Source organism: Bos grunniens, chromosome 2 (assembly GCF_055505025.1).
Source record: "Bos grunniens cultivar Pamir isolate PY7600 chromosome 2, Bosgru_T2T1.0, whole genome shotgun sequence".
NCBI classification, from domain to species: domain Eukaryota; kingdom Metazoa; phylum Chordata; class Mammalia; order Artiodactyla; family Bovidae; genus Bos; species Bos grunniens.
Genome location: NC_141166.1, coordinates 38986712 through 39014473, shown reverse-complemented (window position 1 = coordinate 39014473; position 27762 = coordinate 38986712). Strand labels below are relative to the sequence as shown.

The 27762-nt window shown below is 37.9% G+C and overlaps 1 protein-coding gene across 22 annotated transcripts in view; it reads left to right on the top strand.

Annotated features, from left to right (window-relative positions):
• UNC80 (unc-80 subunit of NALCN channel complex) overlaps positions 1-26523 on the top strand; it is a 230089-nt gene extending 203566 nt beyond the window's left edge. For 18 of the 22 annotated variants that reach the window (XM_086342424.1, XM_086342463.1, XM_086342385.1 and 15 more), the window contains 9 exons: positions 3444-3628; positions 4229-4394; positions 6092-6271; positions 9321-9459; positions 11926-11982; positions 18686-18767; positions 19740-19851; positions 20901-21100; positions 22622-26523. In XM_086342424.1, coding sequence (XP_086198550.1) covers positions 3444-3628; positions 4229-4394; positions 6092-6271; positions 9321-9459; positions 11926-11982; positions 18686-18767; positions 19740-19851; positions 20901-21100; positions 22622-22888 — 1388 coding nt within the window. In that variant the 3' untranslated portion in view covers positions 22889-26523. The remainder of the gene's footprint in view (positions 1-3443; positions 3629-4228; positions 4395-6091; positions 6272-9320; positions 9460-11925; positions 11983-18685; positions 18768-19739; positions 19852-20900; positions 21101-22621) is intronic. The other 4 variants (XM_086342417.1, XM_086342412.1, XM_086342389.1 and 1 more) reach the window with 2 other exon arrangements.
• The last annotated feature ends 1239 nt before the right edge of the window (positions 26524-27762 follow it).

Sequence of the window (27762 nt, the reverse complement as noted above, 5' to 3'; positions counted from 1 at the left end):
AAGCATCAGTCTCTACTTCTGCTTTCCTGTTACCTCTTCCCACTGCCATGACTTGAATGGTATTCCCATTGAATACCAGAAGCTACTCTTTGACTAGAATTAACTAAGCCAGGGAGAAAAGGCTACCCCTGTCACTGCACTGAGGCTAAGGAGCACTGGCCATAGAAAATCTCAAAAGGAGGAAGCTGAAAACATCTTGCCTGACATTTTTCAGTTCACCAAAGCAGCTGCTGCTGCTAAGTCACTTCAGTTGTGTCCAACTCTGTGCGACCCCATAGACGGCAGCCCACCAGGCTCCCCCGTCCCTGGGATTCTCCAGGCAAGAACACTGGAGTGGGTTGCCATTTCCTTCTCCAATGCATGAAAGTGAAAAGTGAAAGTGAAGTCGCTCAGTCGTGTCCGACTCTTAGCGACCCCATGGACTGCAGCCTACCAGGCTCCTCCGTCCATGGAATTTTCCAGGCAAGAGTACTGGGGTGGTGTGCCATTGTTTTCTCCATCACCAAAGCAGACAGAATGGTAAAAACAGGTCCTTGGAGTTTGGAGTGTGTGAGAGGTTGTGGGGCAGTGGGTAGAGGTGTTTGGGCTGCATCATAAAGGATGTATTTGAAAATGTTATGATTGACAATGAAAATGAAAAAAAAAGCCAAGGCTGTATGTGCACAGGGCCTGCCCACGCATAGCACTTGGTTGCCAGAGGCAGGAGAACGTAGGTTTCAGATAAAATCCAGACTCTAGTACAGAGCCCTGCATGAGGTTTGGGATTGTGCAGAGGATGTTGGAGAAAGAAGCCTTAACATGGAATAGAGGGATAGGAGGAAACACTTAACAAGTAACTATCTTCAGTTCTGTCCACTTTCTGCCTTTTATCTTAATTGAACTATACTTGATTTACAATGTTATGTTAGTTTCAGGCAAAGTAATTCAGTTCCGCATATATAGATAGCTATTTTCTTTCATATTCTTTTCCCTTATAGGTTATTATGAAATATCTAGTAGAGTTCTTGTGTTATACATTACTTTCTTGTAGGTTATCTGTTTTATATATGGTAGTGTGTATATGTTAATCCCAAACTCCTTATTTATGCTTCTCCCTCTTTCCCTTTGGTAACCATAAATTTGTTTTCTATGTCCGTGGGTCTATTTCTGTTTTGTATATAAGTTAATTTGTATCATTTTTTAGATTCACATAAAAGTGATACTATATGATATTTGTCTTTCTCTGTCTGACTTCCTTCATTTAATATGATCATCTCTAGGTCCATCCAGGTTGCTGCAAATGGTATTATTTCATTCTTTTTTATGGCAAAGTAATATTCCATTGTATAAACATACCTCATCTCCTTTATCCATTCACCTGTTGATTGACATTTATGTTGCTTCCATGTCTTGGCTATTATAAATGGTGCTGCAATGAACATTGGGGTGTGTGTATCTTTTCTAATTGTGGCTTTCTCTGGATATTTGCCCAGGAGTGGGATTGTAGGATCATTCGGTAGCTCTATTTTTTTTTTTAAAGAACCTCCATACTGTTCTCCATAGTGGCTGTACCATTTTACATTCCCACCAACAATATAGGAGGGTTCCTTTTCTCCACACCCTCTCTAGCATTTATTATTTGTAAACTTTTTAATGATGGCCATTCTGACTGGTGTAAGGTAATACCCCATTGTAGTTTTGATCTGCATTTCTCTGATAGTTAGCAATGCTGAACATCTTTTCATGTGCCTTTTGGTCATTTGCATGTCTTCTTTGGAGAAATGTCTATTTAGATCTTCTACCCATTTTTTGATTGGGTTGTTTGTTTTTTCCATTTTCTGCCTTTTTAATGAAGGCAGAGTCTTTGGTTACTTGGCCAGGCTACTGGACTTCTCTTTTAAATTTATTTTTACCTTTATTTTGAGCACTTAGTGGGCACTGTTTTCTATACTTTACATTATCATCACTCTGGAATCCTCACAACAGCTCAAAGAAATAAATGTTCTTACTTTAGTAAGAGGCTAAGGCCTGGGAAGATCCCTTGGAGAAGGAAATGGCAACCCACTCTGGTATTCTTGCCTGGAGAATCCCATGGACAGAAGAGCCTGGCAGGCCACTGTCCATGGGGTCGCAAGAGTCGGATGTGACTTAGCAACTAAATGACGATGATGAAGGCACAGAAAGGTTAAGTAACTTACCTAAAGTCACACTGTTTGGTGGCAGGACCAAATTTCAAATCGAATCCATCCATCACCAGAATCCTTGAGCCCTTTGCCATTCTGCTGGTTTTGGGCTGATGCCAGTGAAGGTAGAAAGTAGGAAGGCAGGAATCCAAAGAAGGCCAACAGGCACACAACAACAGAAGTGTTACCAGGATCAGGGTAGGGTTAGAGGAATGCTACTTTTTGTTTATGTGCTTGCAACATCAAGGGAGAGGAATAGAGGTGAGTAGATGGGGAAGGAAGAATCTTACCACATCTCTCTCTGTGTTATATGCCCTAGTTTTCCTCCTACAAATGCCCAAAATAGAAGGTAATGGTGATTTCCAAGGGCTTTAAGGAGTTGGATTTGTATGTGTCTTCTAGATGCTGAGATAGGCCTTAATACATGATGGCCAATGCCCAAGTTACCTTGACTGCCCCACGGGAGACCCTCGGGGGAGAGCTCGGGTGGCAGAGGAAGCCACCATCATAATCTTTGATGTCATTACAGTATTCTGATTTATCTTGACACACTGAGAAATCTGCTTCCTAAAAATATATTTTAAAATGTAGTTTGTAACAAAGCTGCCAGAATCTGGAAGAAAAGAGATATTGTAAAAGAAATCCCATAGGGTTTAGTAATAGACATGATGAGAGGCGAGGGAGGAAGGATAGAGTTTTCTCTTCTGGAAGAATCTACTCAAACACATTTATTGTTTACTCTGGGGAGCAGTTTACAGTGGGGTCAGGAAGGGAAAGTACTCCTTTTTTTAACTTTGCATTTCTGCATGGGTTGATTTTACTTCTAATGACAAGGATATATTATTTCTAAGCTGAAAGGGAAAAAAAGGAAAATATTTTATCTTCAGATGTGAGTGGTATGCTGATATTACCATAAAGCCGCTGTGATAAAACTTTTAGAAAGCAAAATATCAGCTATGTATCATGTTTATAACACATTTCCCTTTCAGTTCTATAAATTGCTTCAGTGTAAATTTTCCAAAGTAGTAGTTAAATGCACTTAATGAAGATATATGTGTTCTCTTAATCAGAATCAAAACATGTTTACTATACAAATATATGTCCTTATGTCAGAACACTCACTCAGAAGTACACTGAAGATTTTGGAAACATGGAGAAAGTTTAGAAATTTGAAAATTGTCTGATGCATAAGAGGGCTGAGGATGCAGGCAGCTGGGTGTGGGCAGGGTTCCTCTGAGGCACAAGTATGCAGACTCAGTTTTCTCTTTTCCTGGTGTGAAGCGCTGAAGGTGATCCTCGTCTGCTTTGAGAGGCAGCTCGGAAGCCAGTGGTACTGGCTGAGCCTCCAGGTGAAGGAGATGGCCCTGCGGAAGGTCGGAGGCCTGGCCCTGTGGGACTTCCTGGACTTCATCGTGCGGACCCGAATCCCCATCTTCGTGCTCCTGCGACCTTTCATCCAGTGCAAGGTGCGCTACGTGCTTCTCCTCTGGGGAGTAACAAGCCCCATAGACGTGCTGTTCCCCAGATTTAGGGCAAAACGACAGCAGCAGTCTTGGGGGAGATGCTATTGCTAGTCAGGAGGACCTGTTAAGATCATGCCTGATGAGAAATCAGCCCAGACAAGTATCCCTCTGGGGAATACCTTTACAGTAAGAGCTTAGTTAACATCTTAAAACGTTGCCCTCTCCCCTCTTACCCCCTCCCCAGGAAAAAAAAAAAGATTGATCCAATAGATGATCTGAAGAATTATCACTTGTCTTTGGTGGCATAATTGAAACCTGATTTTAAATAAATATGTAAAAAAATGAGATAGTTAAAGTATGGTTTTCCTCTGAGACCCTCAGTGTTCAATCTACTTTTTTTATTCTTTTCATGCCTGATTTCTGATATCTGGGGGCCATGATTCAAAGCAGTGGATTGATTAAGCACTTCCTAAGGACTGTTCTAAGAACCTCATATGCATTACTTTATTTAATCCTCACCACCAACTATGAAATCAATACAATTATTAGCCCATTTTACAGATGGGAAAACTGAGGACCAGAAAATCTATGCCTTCCTTTCAGCTTCTGGCCCAACCAGCAGAGAACCATGAAGAGCTTTCTGCCCGACAACACATTGCTGACCAGCTAGAGCGGCGTTTCATTCCACGCCCTCTGTGTAAGAGCTCCCTCATTGCTGAGTTCAACAGTGAACTGAAAATTCTAAAAGAGGCAGTTCACAGTGGATCGGGTGAGTATGCATGGGATGGTCTGACTTTGACTAGTAGAACAAAGAAAGATCCTTTTTATAGGTCACTGCTCTTTCTGGAACCAAGTGTGAGTTAGCCATTTTGGTACAACTAGCATTGTTGACCCTGTCATCCTTGTCAACAGTGCAAGTCAAGGGGGCATCATAAGAATTTAATTTTATTCCTCTTCTAATATATTTTTCAGTCTTTATTTTCGTAGTTCAGCTTTTTCTTGAAGACAGCTGGGGGGAAAAAACTTACTTTAATTCGTACTTTATTTTCCTTTTTGAAAAGGAAAGGGGACTCACATTCATTGAGCATCTGTTATATGGTAGATTATTTCATAGATGTTATCTCATTTAATCCACACAAATACCTGCAAAATTGTAACTCAAAATCTGCTTATAAAAAGAAGAAATGAAGATTCAATAGAGGATAAATAACTGACACAAAAAGACAATGACACCTGTGAGAGGACTTAAAACTGGGTCTGTATGATTGATAAAAAAGTCGTTAAGTTTTCATGACTTGGAGAGAGAGAGGATTGAATTAAAACTGATGGGCTGGGGTTACTTTCTTTACATTATTCAAAAGATTTTCTTTGGGAATGCATTGTTTACTTTTGTAATTATATTAACTTCAAGTTACTAGGGAAGGAAAAGAAATCATTTTCTGCCATTAGAGGGCAGTCATCACCTATAAGTAGAATATTCTTATACATGTGGCTTTTTGTCTTTCTAAAACCTATTGTTGGTGATGTATTAAGGACCAAATATTTGTCAAATACAATCTTGGTGAAATCTGCACAAGGCCATTCAAATGTTCTGCTTTATAATGAAATAATATGACAAAAAATCAAGGGGGTGTTTTATTGTAATCTCCAGAAAAGGGTAATAAGGACACAGTATTAATTATGTATTCTGATTTTGATTGTGCAGTTCCTTTCAGACAATATGTCTATTTCTTCTGTATGCTTGTGTCAGGTATAAGGTACATTTCTCAGTGAAATTGATCAAATTGATATCTATAGTTCAGCTCAAAATGAATCTGCATTCAGCCAGCCTTGGAAAATGAAACTGGAAAACAATGAGAGAGGCTGCAATATCAAAGCATTTTTTATTGTTAGAGATATTATGCTCCTGCAAGAAAACTGTTCAATTACATCAGTGGCCGATTCTTTATTTTAATAACGTTTTCAATTCTGTTTGCTATGTATGTATGTGAAAGTCGCTCAGTCGTGTCTGACTCTTTGTGACCCTATGGACTGTAGCCTGCCAGGATTCTCTGTCCATGGGATTTTCCAGGCAAGAATGCTGGAGTGGGTTACCATTTTCTTCTCCAGGGATCTTCCCAACCCAGGGATTGAACCCTGGGTCTCCCACATTGCAGGCAGACTCTACTGTCTGAGCCACCAGGGAAGCCCTTTGTCCTAAAGTTCATCTATCTGGGACACACTATTTAAATGACCTTCCTTTTAAAAAATACACACTGTGAGGGAAGAGTTTGAAGCTTGGTTTTCTTCCAAGCACCTGGGAATTCCCTGGTGGTCCAGTGGTTAAGACTCCTGGCTTCCGATGGGCACAGGTTCAATCCCTGGTCAGGGAACTAAAATCCCACATGCTACATACTATGCACCCCCTCCACCCCACCCAAAAAACATCCTCACTATGGATTTTCTTTGGTCTCTCAACCTCGCTAGCTTACCAAGGAAAGACGTCCATCAGCACCGTGGGCACCTCCACTTCTGCTTACCGCCTGAGCCTGGCCACCATGTCCCGCTCCAACACGGGTACTGGCACTGTCTGGGAGCAGGACAGTGAGCCATCCCAGCAGGCTTCCCAGGACACCCTGAGTCGAACTGATGAGGAGGATGAGGAAAGTAGGTCACCTGCAGCATCTGGGGTGGGGAGGTGGTGGGGCTCATGTGTGACACAGCTTGGCCATGCAAATGAGGACTTGGGTGGATTTCTGCCTTTCTGATCTTTTGCAGTTCTGATCCTCTGGTCATTTTTACAAAAAGGAGTTAAAATGGAATTGCGACTGATCCCATGATTTCTTATGCCTGCTTTTCTATAAATTCCTTGATATCCTTGGTCATTTGGTAGGATTTTAGGCAAAAAGTAAATCTTTAATGACCCCTAAATTTTCTTTGAGTTTATGCATTTAACCTTTCCACTAATCCATTTAAATTGTGGTTAAGGAACTAAGGGGAGCATTTATTCTCCTTTTTCCTGGCCAATCTTGTTTAGAAGATCAATCAGCACTTAGGTGACACAGGACTTCTCCGGTGGTCCAGTGGTTAAGACTTTGCACTTCCAATGTAGGGGGCAAGGGTTCCATCCCTGGTCAGGGAACTAAGAGCCCACGTGCCGTGTGGCACAGCCAAAATATTTCTTTAAAAAACAGCACTCACGTGACCTGACTGCAAAGAAAAGTGAGCAAGGCATATGCTCACAACTCAGAAAAAAATAGTTGGCAATATTGTCTAGAATGTAAACCCAGCGGAGTGTCTTGAGGGCATACAACCCAATTTAAGTGTCCCCAGTCACTGAGGCAGCCCAATTGTGTTTTAAAGATACTCTGATATAACCTGTAAAGTGTGCAGTCTATGTCTTAAGAAAACAAAATCTAGACTTTTACTCAGAGCCCCTCTGTACCAAACAACAACAACAAAAAAACCCACTCTGAAATAAATTAGAGTCAAGGTTAGAATTTTAATTAACTAAGATGAAAGAAAATTCTTTAATACCCTACTACGGTTGGAAGTGTAGGAGAGGGAAAGAAGTAACTACTTCGTCAAAGCACGTATCAGTAATATTTCCAGATTTAGCTTCAGGGTTAAATAGATAACAAAGTGATAATCATATTGTCCTATACATAACTTCCAGACATATTTGTTTCTAAATCATGTCTCATGGAAATAATTCTAAAATTGTAATTAGGGAAATCTTGAAAGATCTTGACCAAAAAAACAAAATGAGAGAGACAAGGATTAGCAGTTCACATATTCATTATAAGTCCTAGCAATAGTCCAGAACTTAAAGTAATATCTGTTTTTCTTTAATGGTTGAAATAGTCTCTCCTAGAAATTTTTTTAAATGATAGTAAATGATAAAAAAAAAAAAACTCTCTTTAATAGAGCTAAATGTATTTTTCAGGTGACCTTGTGAATTAGAGGATGACCAAGCCAGTAGGAAGGAAGTAGGGAAGAAAAGTTTAGTACAGAAGACATAAACAGAGATAGCACTGACCAAGGGCCAACATTAATACACTGACATGTATGCAAGTTTTTGTTAATCTTTATGCTCTCAAAATCATAACTGTCCCAATGACCAATATGATGTGGGTGTATATTAATTTATGAAATACAGTATGCAAGCTAGAGTGTTAACACCTTTGAATTAAACAAATTTTCCATTCAGCAATCAAACCTGTATTAAGACCTAGCAGGAACGAGATGAGGAACAAGAAGTATGAGAAGGATATATTCTCTGCTGGCTAAAATCTTAGAGTTTTCTAGAGGAGATAACAGACATTTTTTGATAAAGAATGCCTAACAAAAGAGTGAATGACACAACGTTGTGAATCAACTATACTTCAATAAAATAAATAAAATTTAAAAAAAAGAATGGAAGGCAATGCATATAATCACCAAAAAAAATATCGAAGGAGTAAATGTTAAGTGATATATGAGTTTGAATAAGAGGGGGAAAAAATTACTGGAATCCCAGAAAGGTCTTAGTAGAAATAGCTCAATCTATCCTACCACATTTTTTCATGTTTTTTAAGGCATATTTGATTATACTCTACTCTCTGAATACCTAAAAAGGAAATACCATTCTATAACAAGAATCAACTTCAGGTCAGTTGTTATGTAGCAAATTAAAAATTTTCAGGACTTTATATACTCATCTCTGGGTTTGAAATAAACTTCTCTAGAAATGTGACCACTTAGGATATTTTAAATAAGTGATGTCAGATTACATGGTAGTAAAAAGTTCACCAAAATTCTAGGTTAGTCAAGATATGTTTCTTGTTCAATGACAAACAATATTAGCTCACTTAGAATGAGGTCGTCTCGTCAAAAATACTATACTAAAGTTAATTTTAATATGGATTTGAATACATGAATTTCAGTTTCTATGGAGAAAATAAGTGTCTGCTTCTAATTTTAAAGTTAGATTAAAACAAACATTTATTTCTGAACTTTATAGATTTTTAAATATTTTTCGGAAAAAAAATACCTGAAATAGTCTTTCCCTCAGCAGTCTAAAAATCATGAAATGTCCTGAGTGTAGTGTTTGAAAGTCAGACGTGCTTGATTTGTTCAATAACACAGTCCCCTACTGAACTATTTCTGGAATGTTTAAAATGTTGTAGTCCAGCTTTTCTGAAACCTTTAATTTGCCAACGCCCCTTTATTTTTACAAATAATCTACTTGTAGAAATGGACAAGAAGTTTACGTTTATTTCATGAAAGCTGTTCGAGGGTGGGAGATGTGTAGATGTGAAGAATTATCCTTCACCCTTTGTGCAGATTAAAAACTCAGCTCCAGAAGGTTTTTTTTTTTTTCAAGATAAGGATACATTCTTGATGTTTTATTGATGCTGTTTCCCTCAACCAAATGAAGTAACTAGTCACTTTAACTCAAAGTTCTCATAATGTTCATATTCTTATAAATGACAATGTTCAGTGACACTAAAGACTCAGCTATTAAAGTCTCTGATTATATAAAAGCAGTGAAAATGTTTCTTAAGCTCCCAAAGGTCTTAGTTTTGAATCTGTACAAAGGGACAAATGATAATTTAACTTTAGATATTGTCCTAAGGTTGTATTCTAGGCAAGGATGGAACCCAAGTACAAAGCTGGTCTGGGTTTTCTGGTCAGCGTCATAATTTCCTAACACTCTCCTCTCTGGCCCTTTCAGATGACTCTGTCAGCATGCCCAGTGTGGTAAGTGAACAAGAAGCTTACCTCCTGAGCACCATTGGAAGGAGGCGGTTCTCCAGCCATGTCTCCAGCATGTCTGCACCTCAGGCTGAGGTGGGCATGTTACCCAGCCAAAGGTAAATAGCCCTGCATATGTCGTATTCCACATCTGGGGGCAAAGGTATAAATTCTGAAAACTCACTCCTGTTACACTAAAAAGGGCCTAAAGAGAAGCAAACAATCCATTTTTTAAAGTATACCATTCAAACAAATTTTCAACAAGGGTTTACACAACAATTTGTAGCATTTTCTAAGTCAGGCAAGCTGAAGGGATCTCAATTTCTGATCCAAGCATTGTTTCTCCTTAACATTGTTCTATAAATAGATATATGCTCTTCTTTCATGGTCTTCTTTCAGATGACATTCTTGTATTTCATATATATTATCAGCTAAGCTAATAATGGCTACCTGGTAAGTGTATAGGACTGCCTTGATATATTTGGTAGCTTAGACTTCTGATATGTCATCAGTATTTAGTTGGAGGTAGTGATGCTTAACAAAGCAAAAAAAGACCCATGCCAGTATGTGTGACCTTGGGCAGGTCATTTAACAAGAGTCCACAGTTTTCTCCTCTGTGAAATGAGAGGTTAGCTAAAATCTGCCTTTAAGGTAGCTTCCCTACCTATAGAGTTTTATGATTCCATAATTAGACTCTTTAAAACATTTTCTTTGGTGCTCTCTAACCTCTAAGAATATAGATTTGAAACATTATACATATAGTTTACCATTTATATGGTAATACAGAAAATGATCTGACATAAGAAATAAAACATTATCTATTTCAGAGTCAGGACTTTTACTTTAGGAACTGAATTCTTTCAAAGAATCAGTCTTATGTTTTTATCTAGTTTATTGTTTATTCTTATTAACTATGGAGTTATTGTGGTATAACTTATACATGGAGAATAAGAACAATCAGGAGACATTCTTGTGCTCAGATAAATTTAGTTTACATGGAGAAATAATTACTCTGTACCTAAATCCTTTAGCCTATCATTCCTGAACTGTACAGATGAAGTAAAATTTGTGAAATAAAGCCAAATTTTGCAGAATATTTTAAAAATGGGGGAATGATAAAATATTAATAACTAAATTATATACTTGTAAAGAAAGCATTATTTATATACTATGGAGTTATAAAAATTGGTAATATAAAAGTATTATTATCATTGTAAGATACTGCTTTACCTACTGATAGTTTATCTTTGATAAGGAAGTCTTATAAATAAAATATACCAAAAAAGAGAGCCAAATTATAAAATATCCAAAAAAAAAGATATAAAGTCATACAGGCAGTTAATATGGGAACATAGTGATTTATTTTTAATTCCTAGAAATATGCAAACTTTATTGAGAATAAACAAAACTTTAGTCTATGTAAAAGTTTTTATTTAAATTAGGGAATTTTAAGTAGAGATTCTTTTTGGTTATTTACATAACATAACCAGGCCATCAAATCGCTTTGAAATATCCATTAAGGAGTTATCTCATTTCTGGGGAGAAAATTTGTTTTATTATGGATAGACCAGAAACCCAGCAAAATAATATAGCTAAACTCTTTGGGCTTGAGTCCTGCTTGGGAGGGCTAGCAAAGGTAATGATGTCTCTCTCTGTTAGGGAAAGCCTCTTTCTGGGGATGGAGGCTATTTTTGCAGTATAGGTGAACAATAAAGAGTTTAATTCCATCCATTTTAACAACTATTTATTGAGTGCCACATGGACACTTAGCTCAGAGCTAGGCACTGAAGGAAAGAGAAAGTATGTATGACATAGTTTCTGTTCACGAATCCCCATATCACCCAAATAAATTAGCGGCACCCAAATAAATCAATAAACTATTTAATCATTCTTTCACCAACCTGACAGGTTTCTTCTTTTGGCATTTACAATTCAGTCACTAGAGGATGGAGTGAGGAGGTGAATGCAAGTTCCATGTGAATATACCAGGGTTGTCTTCCTTCTTTTCATTCAACTTCCTTTTTCACTGCAAAATTAGCAGGTGCAATCAGGTTCTTTATTTGCTTTTCTTAATGGCATCAGCTCCAAGAGTTGGGTTGTGACAGTTCATGGTAAGTGGTTTCTGTGTGATCAGGTCACAACTCACAAGAAAGAAGCAGGATCCTGGTCAATGAAACATTATATGAACAAGACAGGTGAAAAGTCATAGCCACCCAGCCAAATGGTTATCAAAGGAATGATAGTTTCATCTTCTACAGACTCATTCCACAATGTGTTCCAGAGCTCCTGTGTCCATTTGGAGCTTATCACAAGTCCCAACTCCTGACCAGTAAATAGATCACTCCTCTGAGAGTCATATCCACCCAAAGGCCTCCCCCCTCCACATTGCCTTGAGTCCTATGTCTTGACCAACTCAGCACAAGGTGAAATGGTTGACTGTCTCCTTTTCCTTCCTTGTTCTGTTAAATTTATTTATTTATTTTTGGTTCTTAGAAGCAGAAAAGTGCATGCCTTTTTTTTCCTTTTTCTTTTATTTCTTTGCATTTTCTTTCCCTAAATGCTTCATCTCCCTACCCCTCCTGCAGTGAACCTAATGTCCTCGATGACTCCCAGGGCCTGGCCGCCGAGGGCAGCCTCTCTAGGTACAGTGTCAATGCTACCTGTGTATTGGTGTCTGTGCTGGGAAACAAGCTGTTCCCTGTCTCCTCCGTCTCTCTGTCTCTCTGTCTCCTCCCGCCCCGTCTTGATATCGATTTCCATTCCTTGCCCTTTGTTGCTCATAAACACACGAGCCTGGAAGTCAAAGGTGTAGCCTCTTTCACTTTTCAGCTTCAGAGCTCCATCACAAATGGATTAAAAAGTCTACTTTAAAAAAAAAAAATCCCTGGAGTTCTTCTAGGGGTTTATCCCATGGACCATCTCAAGAGTTTGATATACAAAATGTTAAATTTATCCCAGCTAAACATTCCCTCCCATGCTGATAGTCTTTAAGAAATTTTTTTTTGTCAAAAGCCTTTTAATACAACTCCCTATCATTAGGAAGCCCCAATCTAGACAAGTCTTCCAGCCAATACCATGGGTGATAAGAAAACAGTGATACTATAATAAGAATACCAATGTCAACATGATTTATATAATTCCCTCTCTTTGGTGCATGCAATGTGACAGGCTGTTATGATAGCTTATTCAAACCATGTTTATATAAAGAATGTCTGTCCCAGTGCTAAGATGACCCCCAAATTTGCCACGAAATATCAGATACAAACATTTCTTGGTAAGAGACTTCTCATGATGCAAACAATATAATGGTTTGGCTATTGGTTTAAAGCTTCAGAAAGGGGGCCTGCACCTTTAACACTCAGATAAACCATGTCAAACATTCCTAATCTTGTGCTGTTGATTCACACCTCTCAACTAATCCTCATTAGGGGTAATGCTTCTTGTTCATGCTAAGAGTACCTTTGTTTCATCTCAAGAGAAAATATTCCCTTTCAGGTTTGCATTATATAGTGAGTGCTCCCATGTTTATTGCTGTATCACAAAGATGAGGAAATGTTGAGAGGCCGTTCCTGTGAAAGGCTGTCCTTTTTTTATTTTTTGCATCTTGTTCAGATTTCACATTTTCTTTTGCAACTGAAAATGGGAAATTTACTGCATCATCAGATGTATCTTTTTGTTTTTTTTAACTGGCCTCATAATTCATGACATTCATTTGTGTTTGCAAGCCCCTGCCTGGATAGATCAGTCTCTTATTTGTGGTAAATGTGGAAGTGTTGCAGAGTGCAGGCTTAATTCCATTATTGAGAACTGCAAGGACAGGGAAGAACAGAGTAGTCCTCAAGGTGGTTTCCTTCATTGTTCACAGTATTGGAAGAGCTCTGAACCCAGCCTAGCACCATGACCACTGGTTTCAAAGCATTTATTTGTTTAATGCTTAATATTACATACAAGACAGAAGAATCTAGTTAGGAAGGTGATTTCAATGTCCTACTGACAGTAGAAAGTATTAAATCAGACTTTGTCCCAGGTCTTTTCTAACTAGGCCAAATTCTATTCTTACTGAATAAAATACTAGTCTGGAGTTGGTGAGAGAAGATGAGAGTTTGAGTTAATTTTTATAAATTCTCCCTAAGACTTGGCCCTCTTTGTCAGGCTTAGGGTTCAAACGGACTAATCTAGAGTTGTCTAAACCAATCCAATCTGCCTTTGGTCCAGTGTAGATTGGAATAAACCCCAAGTTCTTGCTATGTGAGGGTGGTTCAGAGCCAACGCTATAGGTTTTATCTATAGATGAATTAGTCAATCACGTGAGTTCCTTGATGACTGTTTTGGATCAACTTTTGTTGATCTGTTGTTCCCATAACTGGTGTGTTTGCGTTCTGGATGCCAGTCACCCTGATCGATTAGTGATCATAAAGAAACCAGAAAATGAAGCGCTCACTTTGGATTCTAAAAAGTTCCACGCGTGCAGAGGCATCCGACAGCCGTAGCACGTCCGCCTTTGCCATGCACTGCAAATCATCTCTCTCAAACGCCACCAGGTCACCAAGTTCTCTTTGGAGGAGAGGAACTTTTGGCATTACTAAGAGGTGGGTTTATAAAATAGGATATATATTTTTAATATTTGGTTTCCAGGCTTTCTTATGTTTGGCATGAAACTTCTTTATGGTGCAGATTCTTAAGGTTCTAAAGAAGCAGTAAGATATTAACTATATAAATTACATTTAGCACACACCCGAGCCCTCAACGAAGGAAAACCTGACTCTAAAGCTTAAAGAATATCAGGAAACATGCCTAACAGAAAGTATTAGACCCTGCTGCTCACCCCAACCCCACATTTTGATAAACTTTCTGGGGATTTGCTTTTGAAAGAACACTTGTTTTAGGCAGCGTGGGCAAGTTAGTCCGAAGCCTAAATGAGGAAGTCTCCAGGATAATAGTATAACCTGATAAATAGGTGGAAACCAATAAAAATTTTGCAGACCTTTAGAAAATTTCTTCCAGGATTTTTTTAATGTGTGGTAACTGGTTTCTTATAAAGATTCATAGGAAAAAGTATAAGTCTGTAAGAATCACTATGCTATGGTGAATTTTTTTTTCTTTTGGAACTAATAAATTGCAATAGTATGTATATCATGGAAGAATTCTCTTCTTTAAGAGTTTTACTCTTAGAAATACAGAAACTTCATTGTAGATCTTCTCTCCCTGTGCCCACCCCCAAATACACACACCATGGGCCATATTTCTCTCTCCAGAAGAATATAAACATGCAAAATGTTATTCAAGCACTTAAGCCTGGAAGTTTATACCTGAGAATTAAATTTTGTTTGGACATGTTAGAACATTTTGAAAGGCAGGAATTGACAATCAACTCTAGCTTAAAAAAAAAATAGAGAGAAGAGATTACAACGCTATTTGATTCCATAAGGGTAATTTTAATCACAGTGGAAAATAAGAATGTGACACAAGTTTGAACAAGATAGATAGTCTGCGTGAAACAAAATAAAAATAATCTATCCATCTCATGATCATCCACATTTCCAAACAATGAAAATTTGGCAAGTACACCCAAATAGAAAAGATTAAAGCAACCTTGTTATGGAGTTGAGAATTAATAACTAAAAAAATATCTGTTTATCTGTTGTGATACACAGAGAAGTGTACTCTCCCGGTGTTAAATCAGTTCTTACAGGAGAACTAAGATCCAGATCCTTCCCTTTTTTGTCTGAATTCCAGTCTCTAATCTCTAAATGCTGTGGCATTTAAAATATATTTTCTTAGATGTTATGGAGGCTAAGTAAACTTTAAATGCTAATCTTTTACTGGGAAAGGGAAGAGTAGGATTTTGTCTACTGTTTATATCCCTGTTTCCTATAAATGCTTTATGGCTCCTTCAGTACTGGCTTCATGCATTCCTCAGCACAAGGCGGTCACCGGGTGAAAATGGCTATGCTGTGTGCCTTCTGTTCCCCCTCCAGATTTCTCTAACCATAATAAAATTAAAACTAAAAGTATAGATAAAAGCAAAGGAAATACAAATTCATTTCCTATAGTTTCACCCAGTACTTTTACTTAAAACTTTTATTTTGAAATCTATGTTGAAATACACTTTTTTTGTACTTTGAGATGAGTGACAGAAATTTTTATTGTATTACTGAATGGCCTTTTGTTCCCCTATCCTTTAAGAAATACCATTAAATATGTATTTACTGAACGACTGAGCGACTTCACTTTGACTTTTCACTTTCATGCACTGGAGAAGGAAATGGCAACCCACTCCAGTGTTCTTGCTTAGAGAATTCCAGGGATAGGGGAGCCTGGTGGGCTGCCGTCTATGGGGTTGCACAGAGTCGGACATGACTGAAGCGACTTAGCATGTATTTCATTAGGATATGCATACATATTAATTGTATATGGTGCTTCCCCGGTGGCTCAAGTGTAAAGAATCCACCTGCAATGCAAAAGAGTCAGACATGACTTAGCAACTAAACAACATATTTATACACTCCAAGTCTTCATGCTGAAATGAGAGAAAAGAAATCATTTGTGCCAGGATTGTCTTCTAACATTGTCTAAATTTTTCTAGCTTATAAATTACTTTCTTGCATTTTGAGTAAGGTCTTTGGTTTTTGTAGACAGTTGACTTATACCAGTTCTGCCAAGACCCATATTTACTTCTCTAAAATCCAGATTGTTTGCCAGAGTAATTAATATTGCTTAGTGACTCAGAAACACCAAGGATGATTTCACTTCAATTTAGAAAGTTTTGTTTGCTTTTATACTTATGGTTTTACCTTTTTATTTGACCAAACAGTGGAAATCAGCCATTTCTCATTCCGAAGATTAAAATTTTTAGGGAATTGGTTTTCTCTAGAGAGGTGCTTAGGGCAAACACCATGGTCTTGTGGTTGGTGTTATATTGCACCCCGATAGTCACGTATCACAAATCCTGCACATGACAGAAATATTACATGACATGGGGAGAACTAAATTGAAACCACCTTTTATATGCAATTCCAATTTGATATAGACCCAAAATTACTTCCGTGTGCATTACTTCTATTATTAATTTCTCTGGTTGTTTATTACTAATGTATCCTCTGCACACAGTTAAGCCAGACTTTGATGTTCCAAATATAAACATGTTAGCATCATATTTTTAGGGAGAATATATTAGCTGAGCTGTATTTCCAAGGGAATGTTCTATAATTTAATCATTGATATGTGCATTCCATGAAACACTAACTGTATCATTTATATAAAGCAACTAAATACTAAATCTATAAACCTGATCCATTTCTTAGAATGAACCTCTCTATCCATAGAGAAAACTTTGATGCTTTTGATTCTTCCTTGGAATAATCATCGTGAAAGTACCATTATGTTTTGGCATTTAACACTCCCTGAGTGACATGTATTTCTTTTCTTGCACCATTTTTTTCTCACAATCTCAGATTACTGAATAAAAGTGAAAGCGGACTGCCTCTATTTCATTTTCTCTACCCAATTATTTTTAAGACTTTTTATTACCTACTTCCTTCTGGTGTTCTAGAAGCAATAAACTCATTATAGATGTAAAACAATGAAGCATACTATGTTACATCACTTTTCATGTTCAAACCATTTCACATTGACTAACTTCTTTTCTCTACCTTAATGGGAGGTAGATGGTAAGTATTAACCTCCCTTTACGGCCAAGGGAACTGAGGTAACATTTAGATGTCAATGAAGAATCCATTCCAGTGAAAGCTTTGCTTGGTATTTGGGAAAAACTTGTTTCTACTTTTGTGCATATGGTAATCGAATACTTAATCTTTCCAGTTTAAGACACATATTAAAATGTATAATTAATAAGGAGATGTCATTTCAAACTTGCCAGCAACTTAGTCTGTATTGCTTATCAGAATTTATTGCATTGTTCCTTTGAGGTAATTTTCCATCTACATAGAAAGGTCATTTATGGTACAAGGTTATATATGTATAAAAACAATGTACATTGATCTTTTTGAACTTGATATTCAGGAGAATAAGAAAGTCTAAAAAAACACCTGTTTTTAAAACTCTATGGAATTTCGTGTATCCCAAATGGCCTAATTATTTCAGAAAAACTATGATAAACTCCATTTGGGAATCATTGAATTTTTTTCTAGTGGAAATATGAGTAAGACTTTTAAAAATGACACGTGACTGTGTCAACCATGTAATGATTAACTCTAGGGGAAACGTCTGATTGTCCATCTTGCCACCGACTTCTCTCCCTACAACTGCAGGGGGATTTTGTTTAGGGAGCTCATTTTTTTTTTAAATGGCAATGAATGCATACAGTCTTTTCCTTTTCATGGACAGTTGCTGACGCTGCATTCCTCTGTGGAATATTTTACTGTAAAAATTATTTGTAGATGACTCTCCTTTCGCAAAGGCAAAGCCGAAATTAATCACATTGGCATCATCCACAGGATTACAATGTTCTCTGGGGCACAGTATATTTCTTTTTTTCACCTCCACTCCCATTATAAACCCCTATTACACATATGCATGCAGAATGAAAAAGGATCATGGGTCCATGACAGTGTTTTCAGCTTCACCCAATACTAAAATAGGGACCACTGCTGGTAGCCATTTTTGCATATAAAAGACACACATACACAGTAAATTTGGGAGGAGCAGGTTGTTACTTTTACAAATTGTGTGCTATATTTGGGTGCAACTATTTGATAGTAATTAAGCTACTAAGTTGTAATGACAGCTTAATTTCTTTGCCAGCCTTATCAATCTAAAATCATTTTAAAAGACATTTTCATTGTCTACCTATGTGACTATTTACTCAGTCACAGACTTCAGGCTGCAAACATGCGTTGAATGTGACCCTTCACCCAAATGGATTCTGTGTCTGATGTGTTTGATATTTGTCCATCTTATTTTCATGTAAGTTGAAATATTTTAAAAGGTGTTCCCATCCATGTGATAGAGTTGTTCGTGTTCGTTCGTCACCACCTTTCTCCTTACCCTTGAAAAAAAAAATTGAGATTAGCATATGACGTGTTAAACCTTTTGGTGGCTTCCAAACCAGGGGTGTGATTGAATCAATGTTTTGCTGAATGACAGACTGGCATCAGTGATTGAAAACAGAATCTCAATTTTGGCAGCTTGGGGCTACAAGGCCTCGTGTCCTACTTCCTAAACCTCTGAAAATTCCCATCCCAGGGGTCCTTTCCTAACCCTCCTTCAAAGATAATGGTATCTTTGAAGTGACTGTTTCCTGTAAGTGATTTTGACTAACACCCACCAGAAGATTGTCTCATTTGCCTGCTCCGGGCATGCTAACACTGGTGATGCTCTTGACAGGGTGGCAAGTGTGCAGAGTGAACCTGGCCAACAGAACCTTCTCATTCAGCAGCCACTGGGGAGGAAGAGGGGCCTGAGGCAGGTAAGCAACCCTGAAAGGGCAGGGGAGACATGCTATGAAAGGGCGGTTCTATTCAATTTTTAGTGTATATTAAGACTCTATTTTATGTGTATTAAGACTCTGTTTTACCTGAAATATTTATTCCCTACCTGAAATAAGCAGTACAGAGCAACTTTAAAACATGGTAAGTGCTTGGGCAAAGTGGAGAGTTTGGGGCTTCTATTTTTAGCTCTAAATCTTATTAGCAAACCTGGTTACTTGGTGAAATAAGTGGGCTTATGTTTTTATTTGCTCCCTATTCAGAAACCATTGCCAGTGAAACTACTGACCACGGAAGATTTGTTATAAAGTTCACTGAAGGCCTCTTTCTGTAGAGAGGCAGAGACAGTCATCCTTTCTTCCTCATTTCAAGATTAATGATTCTATTTAAAACTGAAATTGAAGTAAAGATTATTCTTAAAAATTTCCTTTGGTAGGGTGGGTTTCCTTTATGTTACCATCTAAATAAAAATCTAAATGAGGCTTTGTGCTGTGGCTTTGATGGGAACATCCCAGCACTGATCTGGAGGCTGGACATTTTCCCAGAATCTGGGGTGTTTTTCATCAGTCTTTACTTCAAAGTTAGAATATATTCAGCTACAGCTTTTGGATGAGCAAAGGCTGACTGGTAAGCAATCATTGCTAGCTTTGTATCCTGAAATTCTTACTATAACTATTTTAATTTATATTAATGTTCTTAAGCTATATAAAGGGGTAATAATCGTTAAGATAGAATATAGGATTGGTTAAAGGGGATGCCAGAATTATATAAGTACTTGTGTTTAAATATGCAGGAAGCAGTTTATTTTATGGGCTAAGAATATAAGGAACAATCATAAGACTCCAAAGAGATCCTCAAAGAAGAGAACAAACCATAGAATCCTCTGAATTTAGTCTTCCCTCCCAGCAGTTAGATCCTTCCTGCTAGCTTTTTCTTCTGCCTATTCCCTTTAGCTAAGGCGTCCTCTACTGTCACGTCAGAAGACTCAGACTGAACCCAGAAACCGCCACGGGGCTCGGCTGTCAACCACCCGCAGGAGCATTCAACCTAAGACAAAGCCATCCGGTGAGGCCTCCTGTGTCCCTCTGGGTAGACATTGACACAAGGCCTACTGCCCTGCCACACAGCGGGGAAGGCCTTCAGAGACTGAGAGTCATGCAGATAAACACATCTTTGGAAGCCACTAGGAAAAGGGAAGAAGTTTCCCAGGAAACTTGAGTGCCTTTTTTTCCCCTCACCTTCCTCAATCCCATCTCTCTCCTCATGCACCTAGGTAAATGAATAATTCCCTTGTTTTGGGAATTGTCTTTACAAAAGTCTTTATACTCTTTGCTGTGAAAAAACTAAGAAATATTTAATAATAAAATTACTATTGAGGGCTTCCCTGAAGTTCCATGGTTAAGAATCTGTCTGCCAAATGCAGGGGACACAGGTTTAATCCCTGGTCCGGGAAGTCCAAGTTGAACCACAAATGCTATGAAATTTGATGATAGAAGATTGTGTTTTATTTACCCAAGCCAGGAACTGGGTTTGTTATATGTCTCACCAAAGACAAGGGCATGATGAGTAATAGGAACTTTTAATTCCTGTTGGCAGTTGTTATGAGCGATGACCAAGTTCACTTAATGCTTTGTACTGATCTTGTTTTTATGGAAAAACAATTTATGCAGAAAGGTTCTTTTATGTAAAAATGATTTTTCCACCCATGTGCTACTGTTTGTAAGAAGTGAAGTGAAGTGTTAGTTGCTTAGTCATGCCCAACTCTTTGGGACCCCATGGACTGCAGCCCACCAGGCTCCTCCATCCATGGGATTTTCCAGGCAAGAATACGGGAGTGGGTAGCCATTTCCTTCTCCAGGGGATCTTCCCGACCCAGGGATTAAACCTGGGTCTCCTGCACTGCAGGCAGATTCTTTACCAGCTGAGCTATGAGGAGAGCCCCTAAGAAGGTAAAATCAAAACATGTATCTAATGGCCTAATGTGCTCTCATTTGTTGGTAAACGAGCAATGTCTTTACTAAGAAAGGCAGGAGACACTGGTTAAGGCTAATTATTAAGCACTGCCAACCTACTATCCTCCTATTCTGATTTACTGCTCTACTTCCAACCTACAGCGGACCAAAAACGATCTGTGACCTTCATCGAGGCTCAGCCAGAGCCAGCAGGTGCCCCAACAGACACACTTCTTGCTACAGGCCAGCCACAGGGCTGCAGCCCAGCCCCATCCAGAAAACCGGAAGGAATGGACAAACCAGTGCTCACGTCTTCCCCCGCCATCGTTGTTGCTGATCTTCACAGCCTGTCTCCCAAGCAGGTGAGGGCCCTGGAGAAACAAGCAAGTCTTGCTCTTTGCATGTGTCTGTCTAGGAATGGGGATATGTAAATGTCATCCATATCATTTGAGTCTGAGTCAGTAATGTTTTGTCAGACACTGGTCCTATCCTTATGAAAAAAAAAAATCAAGTATATGGCCAAGAATATATCTACTTGAGAAGGAATAAGAGAAGTCTTTATACTCTTTGTTATGAAAAAACTAAGAAATATTTCATAATTAAATGACCACTGAGGGTTTCCCTGGAGGTCCATTGGTTAAGAATCTGCCTGCCAATGCAGGGGACACAGGTTTGATCCTTGGTCCGGGAAGATACCACATGCCACAGAGCATCTAAGCCTGTGTGCCACAACTACCGAGCCCATGCTGCACAGAGGAGAAGCCACCACAGTGAGAAGCCAGTGTACCTCAATGAAAGAGTAGGCCCCACTTGCCACAATTAAGGAAAATCCATGTGCAGTAACACCTAGCACAGTCAAAAATGAATAAGTAAATATATAAATAAAATTAAAAAAATAAAATTACCATTGAAAACCAGTATACTATACATGGCTGACAGTTCAATGAAAAAAAATAAAGTTACCAATTTAGATGAAACCTTTAAATACATACTTAGTCACGCAGTCATGTCGGACTCCTTGTGACCCCCCTGGACTGGCTCCCAGGTTCCTCTGTCCATGGGCTATCTCAGGCAAGAATTCTGGAATGGGTATCCATTGCCTTCTCCAGGGGATCTTCCCAACCCAGGGATCAAACTCATGTCTCTTGCGTCTCCTATAATGAAGGTGGAGTCTTTACCATCTGAGCCACCAGGGAAGCCCTTTAAACATAGAATCTTCTGAGAGGAACTTTTGTTTTGATCTTTTTTTGTTGCTGTTTAGATATTTTTTTTGTTGTTTTGATCCCACATTCTTCTCATGTGGTATTTAAAGAAAGCTAAGGGGCAATATATTATATACATTTTTAAAGTCTTTAATGGTTAAAATCATTGTAATACCTTTATCTCATTTTACCCTCACAGTCTACAAGGTGAACAGGGCAAAAAATGAGGCTCATGCAGCAGGTTAGAAAACTGAGGCTTAGAAAGTTGAAAGGGCCTATATAAACTCTCACGTATGCTGCTGCTGCTGCTAAGTCGATTCAGTCGTGTCCGACTCTGTGCGACCCCATAGATAGCAGCCCACCAGGCTCCTCTGTCCATGGGATTCTCCAGGCAAGAACACTGGAGTGGGTTGCCATTTCCTCCTCCAATTCATGAAAGTGAAAAGTCAAAGTGAAGTTGCTCAGTCGTGTCCGACTCCTAGTGACCCCATGGACTGCAGCCCACCAGGCTCCTCTGTCCATGGGATTCTCCAGGCAAGAGTACTGGAGTGGGGTGCCATAAGGTTAAAACTAGGTCCAGCCTTGTGATTCCTTTCCAGTCACAGCTGGACAACAGTAATTTTTGATCCTCTTTCCTGGTATCCATCCTACCTTTCAATGTTACGATCCTTTTGGTCATAGGGTGAGAACTTCCTAGCTGAAGAAGGAGAAAGGAAAGAGGACACAGAAGTACAAGGTGCTACAGCACACAGCCCCCTCTCTACGCAACTCTCAGACCCTGATGACTTCACAGGCCTTGAGACATCCATCCTCCTACAGCACGGAGACACAGTTCTTCATATCAGTGAGGAAAATGGCATGGAGAACCCCCTGCTGGCGAGCCAGTTCCCTTTTACTCCCACTGAGCGGGGGGAGACGGATGTCGACCTAGATGAGTCTCACGTTTAGTTCTGTACCTTTTAAGTGTTGTAGGTGTAGACAAGACGTGGAAGGGATCAGTTTGCTGAAAGTTGAAAACGTTCACTTGGAATATATTAAAACACAGCACTTTACACTCAATGGGTAGCACAAATCCCAGTAGATTTTTCTGCCAATGTGCATATTGTTTCATGAACATGGTTAAAAAATCAATGGCTAAGATGGTTTGGTTGTGTAAAGACCATGAAATCCAGGAAGGAATAAAGGGACAGAGCCATTTCACTGCACATTGTTTATGATTCAAGAAGCCTTGAGCAATTAAAAATGTATAATATTACAGAGCTGCTTACCTAGGAATATTAAGAAGTAATGTATTCTAAAAAACTAATGCAATTTTTTGAGGTTACATAATACATCTCATGCAAATGTTTATTTTTCTAATTTTAAAAACATTAAATCAGGTGGCTATACAAGTAGCAATTTACATAAAAAATAATCAAAAGGAAAATATTAGTTTGGGAAAACTAAATATTAATAGCAAATAAATCTGCAGCCATTTTTTTTGGATCAAAAATATAACCATTTAGAAGAAAAAATACTATTTTTAGAACTATGAACTTTTCAATTTATTTTTTAACTGTCATTTTCATTACATATTGTAAATCAAAATGCTAATGCCATAAGATCATTCCATTTCATAATCAACACAGAGAATATTCTAGAAATTATCAGACATAATTCTGAATTAAGAAGACATAAATAGCCTATGATAAAAATTAAATATAAATATAATAGCTAGAAAGAGATGGTATTCCTACTTCTAGCCCTGATGACATCAATGCCAACACTGGAAAATATCGGGAAATGTAATTATTTTCCCTTATAGTGTCCTGTGCCTGCCCTTAAGGGCATATTTTCAGATATTAAGATTAGTGTTATTAGAATTGGTTCAATAAAATAACTTTTCTCAATGTTAACAGATTTATATGATCCTTTAGATGTTAAGCTTATGAAGAAAAAATATAAAGTGTGCAATTTCTTTATAGACACAGTCAGCTTGTGTATTTTACTTTAACTTGACATTCAGTTACTTCAAGAAAAGTATAAAACTTAGGAGGCTCATGAGGCCATATCTAGTGTGTTATTAATCCTATAGTAGGGCTTGGCATCTTACAGTTCAAGATTAAATTTCAAAACTTTAACAATTTATATTAGAAAATTGTTACATAACTTCTAAGCATATAAAAATTCATATACATACCTAAATTGGTATGGTGGTGGGGTTTGTGTGTGTGTTTTCTAGCACTCAAGCTACAGTTTAGACTATAATTACATTGCAATGAATTTAGAACCCATTCTGTACACTTAAACTTTGACTATGTTGGTTATGAAATGTATATGTATATATAAAGGAGACCTATTAAACCCACCCAAATCACAAAGGAAAATTATTTTCCTGTTAGCATTGCTTATTAAACAGGCATTGTTTGTTATTGTGATTTATATTTTCCAATATAATTTGGGATTTTGGTCTCATTCACAGTAGAATGAAAGATATCTGTGAGTTAAAGGACAAAACTAAACATTGCAAATCTAAACATTCAGAAAACAGAGGTGGTAAATGACCTCTTCTACATTTTACAATATTTTCAGGACATTTATGCTTAATGCTGAGTTCTCAAATGCAGAAATACACATAAAGAAGTGGTTTTATAATTCTTGCTAAGGTGATATATTTCATCTGCTTAAAATTATGCTGCTCCCTTAGTGTTAGAGGCCTTATGTTTGGTAATTACAAATGTCTGGGCTATATGAGTCTCCTGTATGTGCGTGTTTTGTTCCAGTTCCTTGATGCTTGACTCAAATTCTCTGTGCATAATTGTATCAAATATTTAAAAAGTAAAAGGGTCGAAGAAAATTGTTAAACATCTGACCAGAATCCTATATACCTTTATATATATATTTGAAAAGTAATAGACTGTGTTGAACATGACTATGCTGACCTGTCTGCCTTTTAGCCTGATTCCTTCACTTTAGTGTTATGGAAGTCTGTTGGAAACTTTTCCAATAAGCTAAGTAATGTTGTACCTTGCAAAAAAGCCTCCACTCTGACAAACAGGGCCTTATAGAATAGGAATGTTTTCATATTGGGACTATGGAGATTTTACAGATGTATACATCTGTTCCATTTAAGGTGCCCTTAAATGTGTTGAATGTAATGTGTTAAATGTCTGTGTGTAATTGCTAAAATACATGTATGTGCATAAGATTGTCACAAGATGTATTCTCAGGAATACTGTTCCCTGGATTTTGAAGGAATAATTATTTTAAAAAAAAGTTGGAGAAGATTAGAAAAAGATCAAGATAAGTAACAATTTTTTATAATTCAAAATGTTATTGAGTATATGACTAAAAGTTAATTATTACATATGATAAATATAGTATTGGTAATACTAGATCATTTCTTAAGCTATGATACTTAACAATATTTATCTTGTTCAGAGGAAAATAAAAACAGACACCTACTTCCCATGTACAAAAAAATTGGACTCAACCAAGGGACTGCTCTTCTGAAATTAACTTTTGAGAGACCTTGGAATGAGCATGTGTCCTCCACAATAGTGGGTGTAGATTTACTCAGATTCAATTAAAGCAGTTCAAATTCTGGATACACCATTTTATACAACAAAATATTTAACTTCTGTTTTTCAGTATTTGCTGCTTTCTGTAATTCTTTTAGGTAAGTTTTATTTCTTTTTTCCAAAAATGAAACTGAGTTATTGAGTGCATTGGGACAAGGCACTTAGAGCTATAGTGTCAAAAGGCATAAATGGGGATAACAATACTGGGAGAAAAATCCGTAGAATTTGGGGGTCTGGTTTGGGCTTGTTGAGTAGGCTGGAAGTAATGTGTTTACTAGTTCAAGCCTCCAAGAGTACTCTGGGCAGAATACCAAGAGTACTTTCTTTAGTATTTGTCCCTTTAATCAATTTAAAACATTCTCTACTCTGCTGTCCAGCTCTGAGAGTATCTGAACAGGAATAGAGTATATGTTGGGACCAACAGGGGAAAAAAGGTCATAAATAGAATGACAGTCCAATATAAAACTAAATACCCTTTGTCAAGTTATACAGAGACTTTAATAGTCTCCGTAATTAGCTGCTATCACACCGAGTTTTGCTGTTGCCCTGTCACCTCACACTTCCAAGTCCATGGCCTTGTCTTGGCAGTGACTAGAAAGTCTCACTTCCTCATTTACTTCAGTGGGTCCTAACTGCACCTTTTCAGAAACAAAGTTTGCTTTGACACTCAGGAGAATAAAAATAAGTTAGAGCAGAATGTATTTGGAAAAACTTAAGACAAATTTACTTATGTTGTTTTAGGATCATTTAGGATTACAGATCAATGTACCTCCATATTTTTCAAAAGTCACTGTGACTGCAGGATGAAAATCCTTTATTAGCCATTTTACAGGTAAAAGCAAAAGATTGACTACACAGCCGATTTCCCTCAGATTACTATAAAGTTTGTTATGAATACTGAATGACCAAAGAGCATGGAAAAAATGCATATGAATAAATATTGAAATGTTTATGAAAGATATTTATGAAAGATAAGACTTCTGTGTTTGAATATGCACATATAATAAAATAAATCTAAAAATATTTAAGGTGCCTGATTGAGTTTCATTTCTCATTTTTCAACACAGGAAATAGGTTAACTCATTCAGAAAAGTGTTCATTTTAGACCCTGAGGTGTGCTTTGTTTTGGATCCCTGGAGCTCATCTTGACACTCCTCCTCAACCCTCATAGTCTGGCCTGAAGTCACCTTTCAGTTCAATACCTCTAATTCCTCCCTCTTCCAAATGAGCTCCATTCTACTCATGCTTTCCATCCCTAACTTTCAAAATTAAGGAGAATGGGCACACTGGGAGACAAATACCCCAGTATGACTTCTCTGCTTAAGTATGATCATTTGGAAGGACTGGTAGATTTCCCAAGAGGAATGTTAAGGGCCAGGTTATTCTCTGAATGTGGCCAGAACCCCATGGGATCCAACTTTACCATCACAGTTCTGTCTTTTATACAAAGTGCCTTATCCTTAAACTCAAAGTAATGCTCTTACTAAACTTTTTTTTTCCCATGTGAATTTGTTACTGGAAAAATTGTGTTCCTCTCTTTGTGGGAGTCAAGCCAAAAGACACAACCAAGTCAAAGATTCGAGAAGGAAGGATGTATTACTTTCAGCAATAAAGAACAGTGAGAATCTTTCCCAAAGCAGCGTCTCCCCAACTGGGAAAGTGGGTAATGTGTTTTTTCTCTTTTGGTTTGGGTGTGTGTGTGTGTGTGCGTAAGTTTTCAGCTAAGGGTACCTGTGTATTCAGGAAGGGGCTTGGTGGGTAGACAGTCCCTGATTTAGTGATTAAAGACATCAGGGTCAGAAAAGGTAAACAGCATCATTTCTTAGGTTCCAACTGATCTGGTGGTTGAGGCTTCAGGCTAATCATTTTCATGGAAAAGAACTGGCTGAATTCACAACTGATACTGTATCTTTGGGGCTTCCCAGGTGCCTCAGTGGTAAAGAATCTGCCTGCCAAGCAGGAGACCTGGGTTCGATTCCTGGGTTGTGAAGATCCCCTGGAGAAGAGACCGGATACGCACTCCAGTATTCTGGCCTGCAGAATTCCATGGACAGTCCATGGGGTCGCAAAGAGTCGGAAGCGACTGAGTGACTTTCACTTTCACTGTATCTTTAGGAATGTTACTTCTATCTATGCCTGATAACAGTGTTTGTTTCCGCATTCTTTGGTCTCCTTAAGATCATTAATTACTATACAAAAGAATCTGAAAAAGATTTAAGAACTTAACTAAAAAAGATTAAGAAACTCCTCAGAAGACTGGGA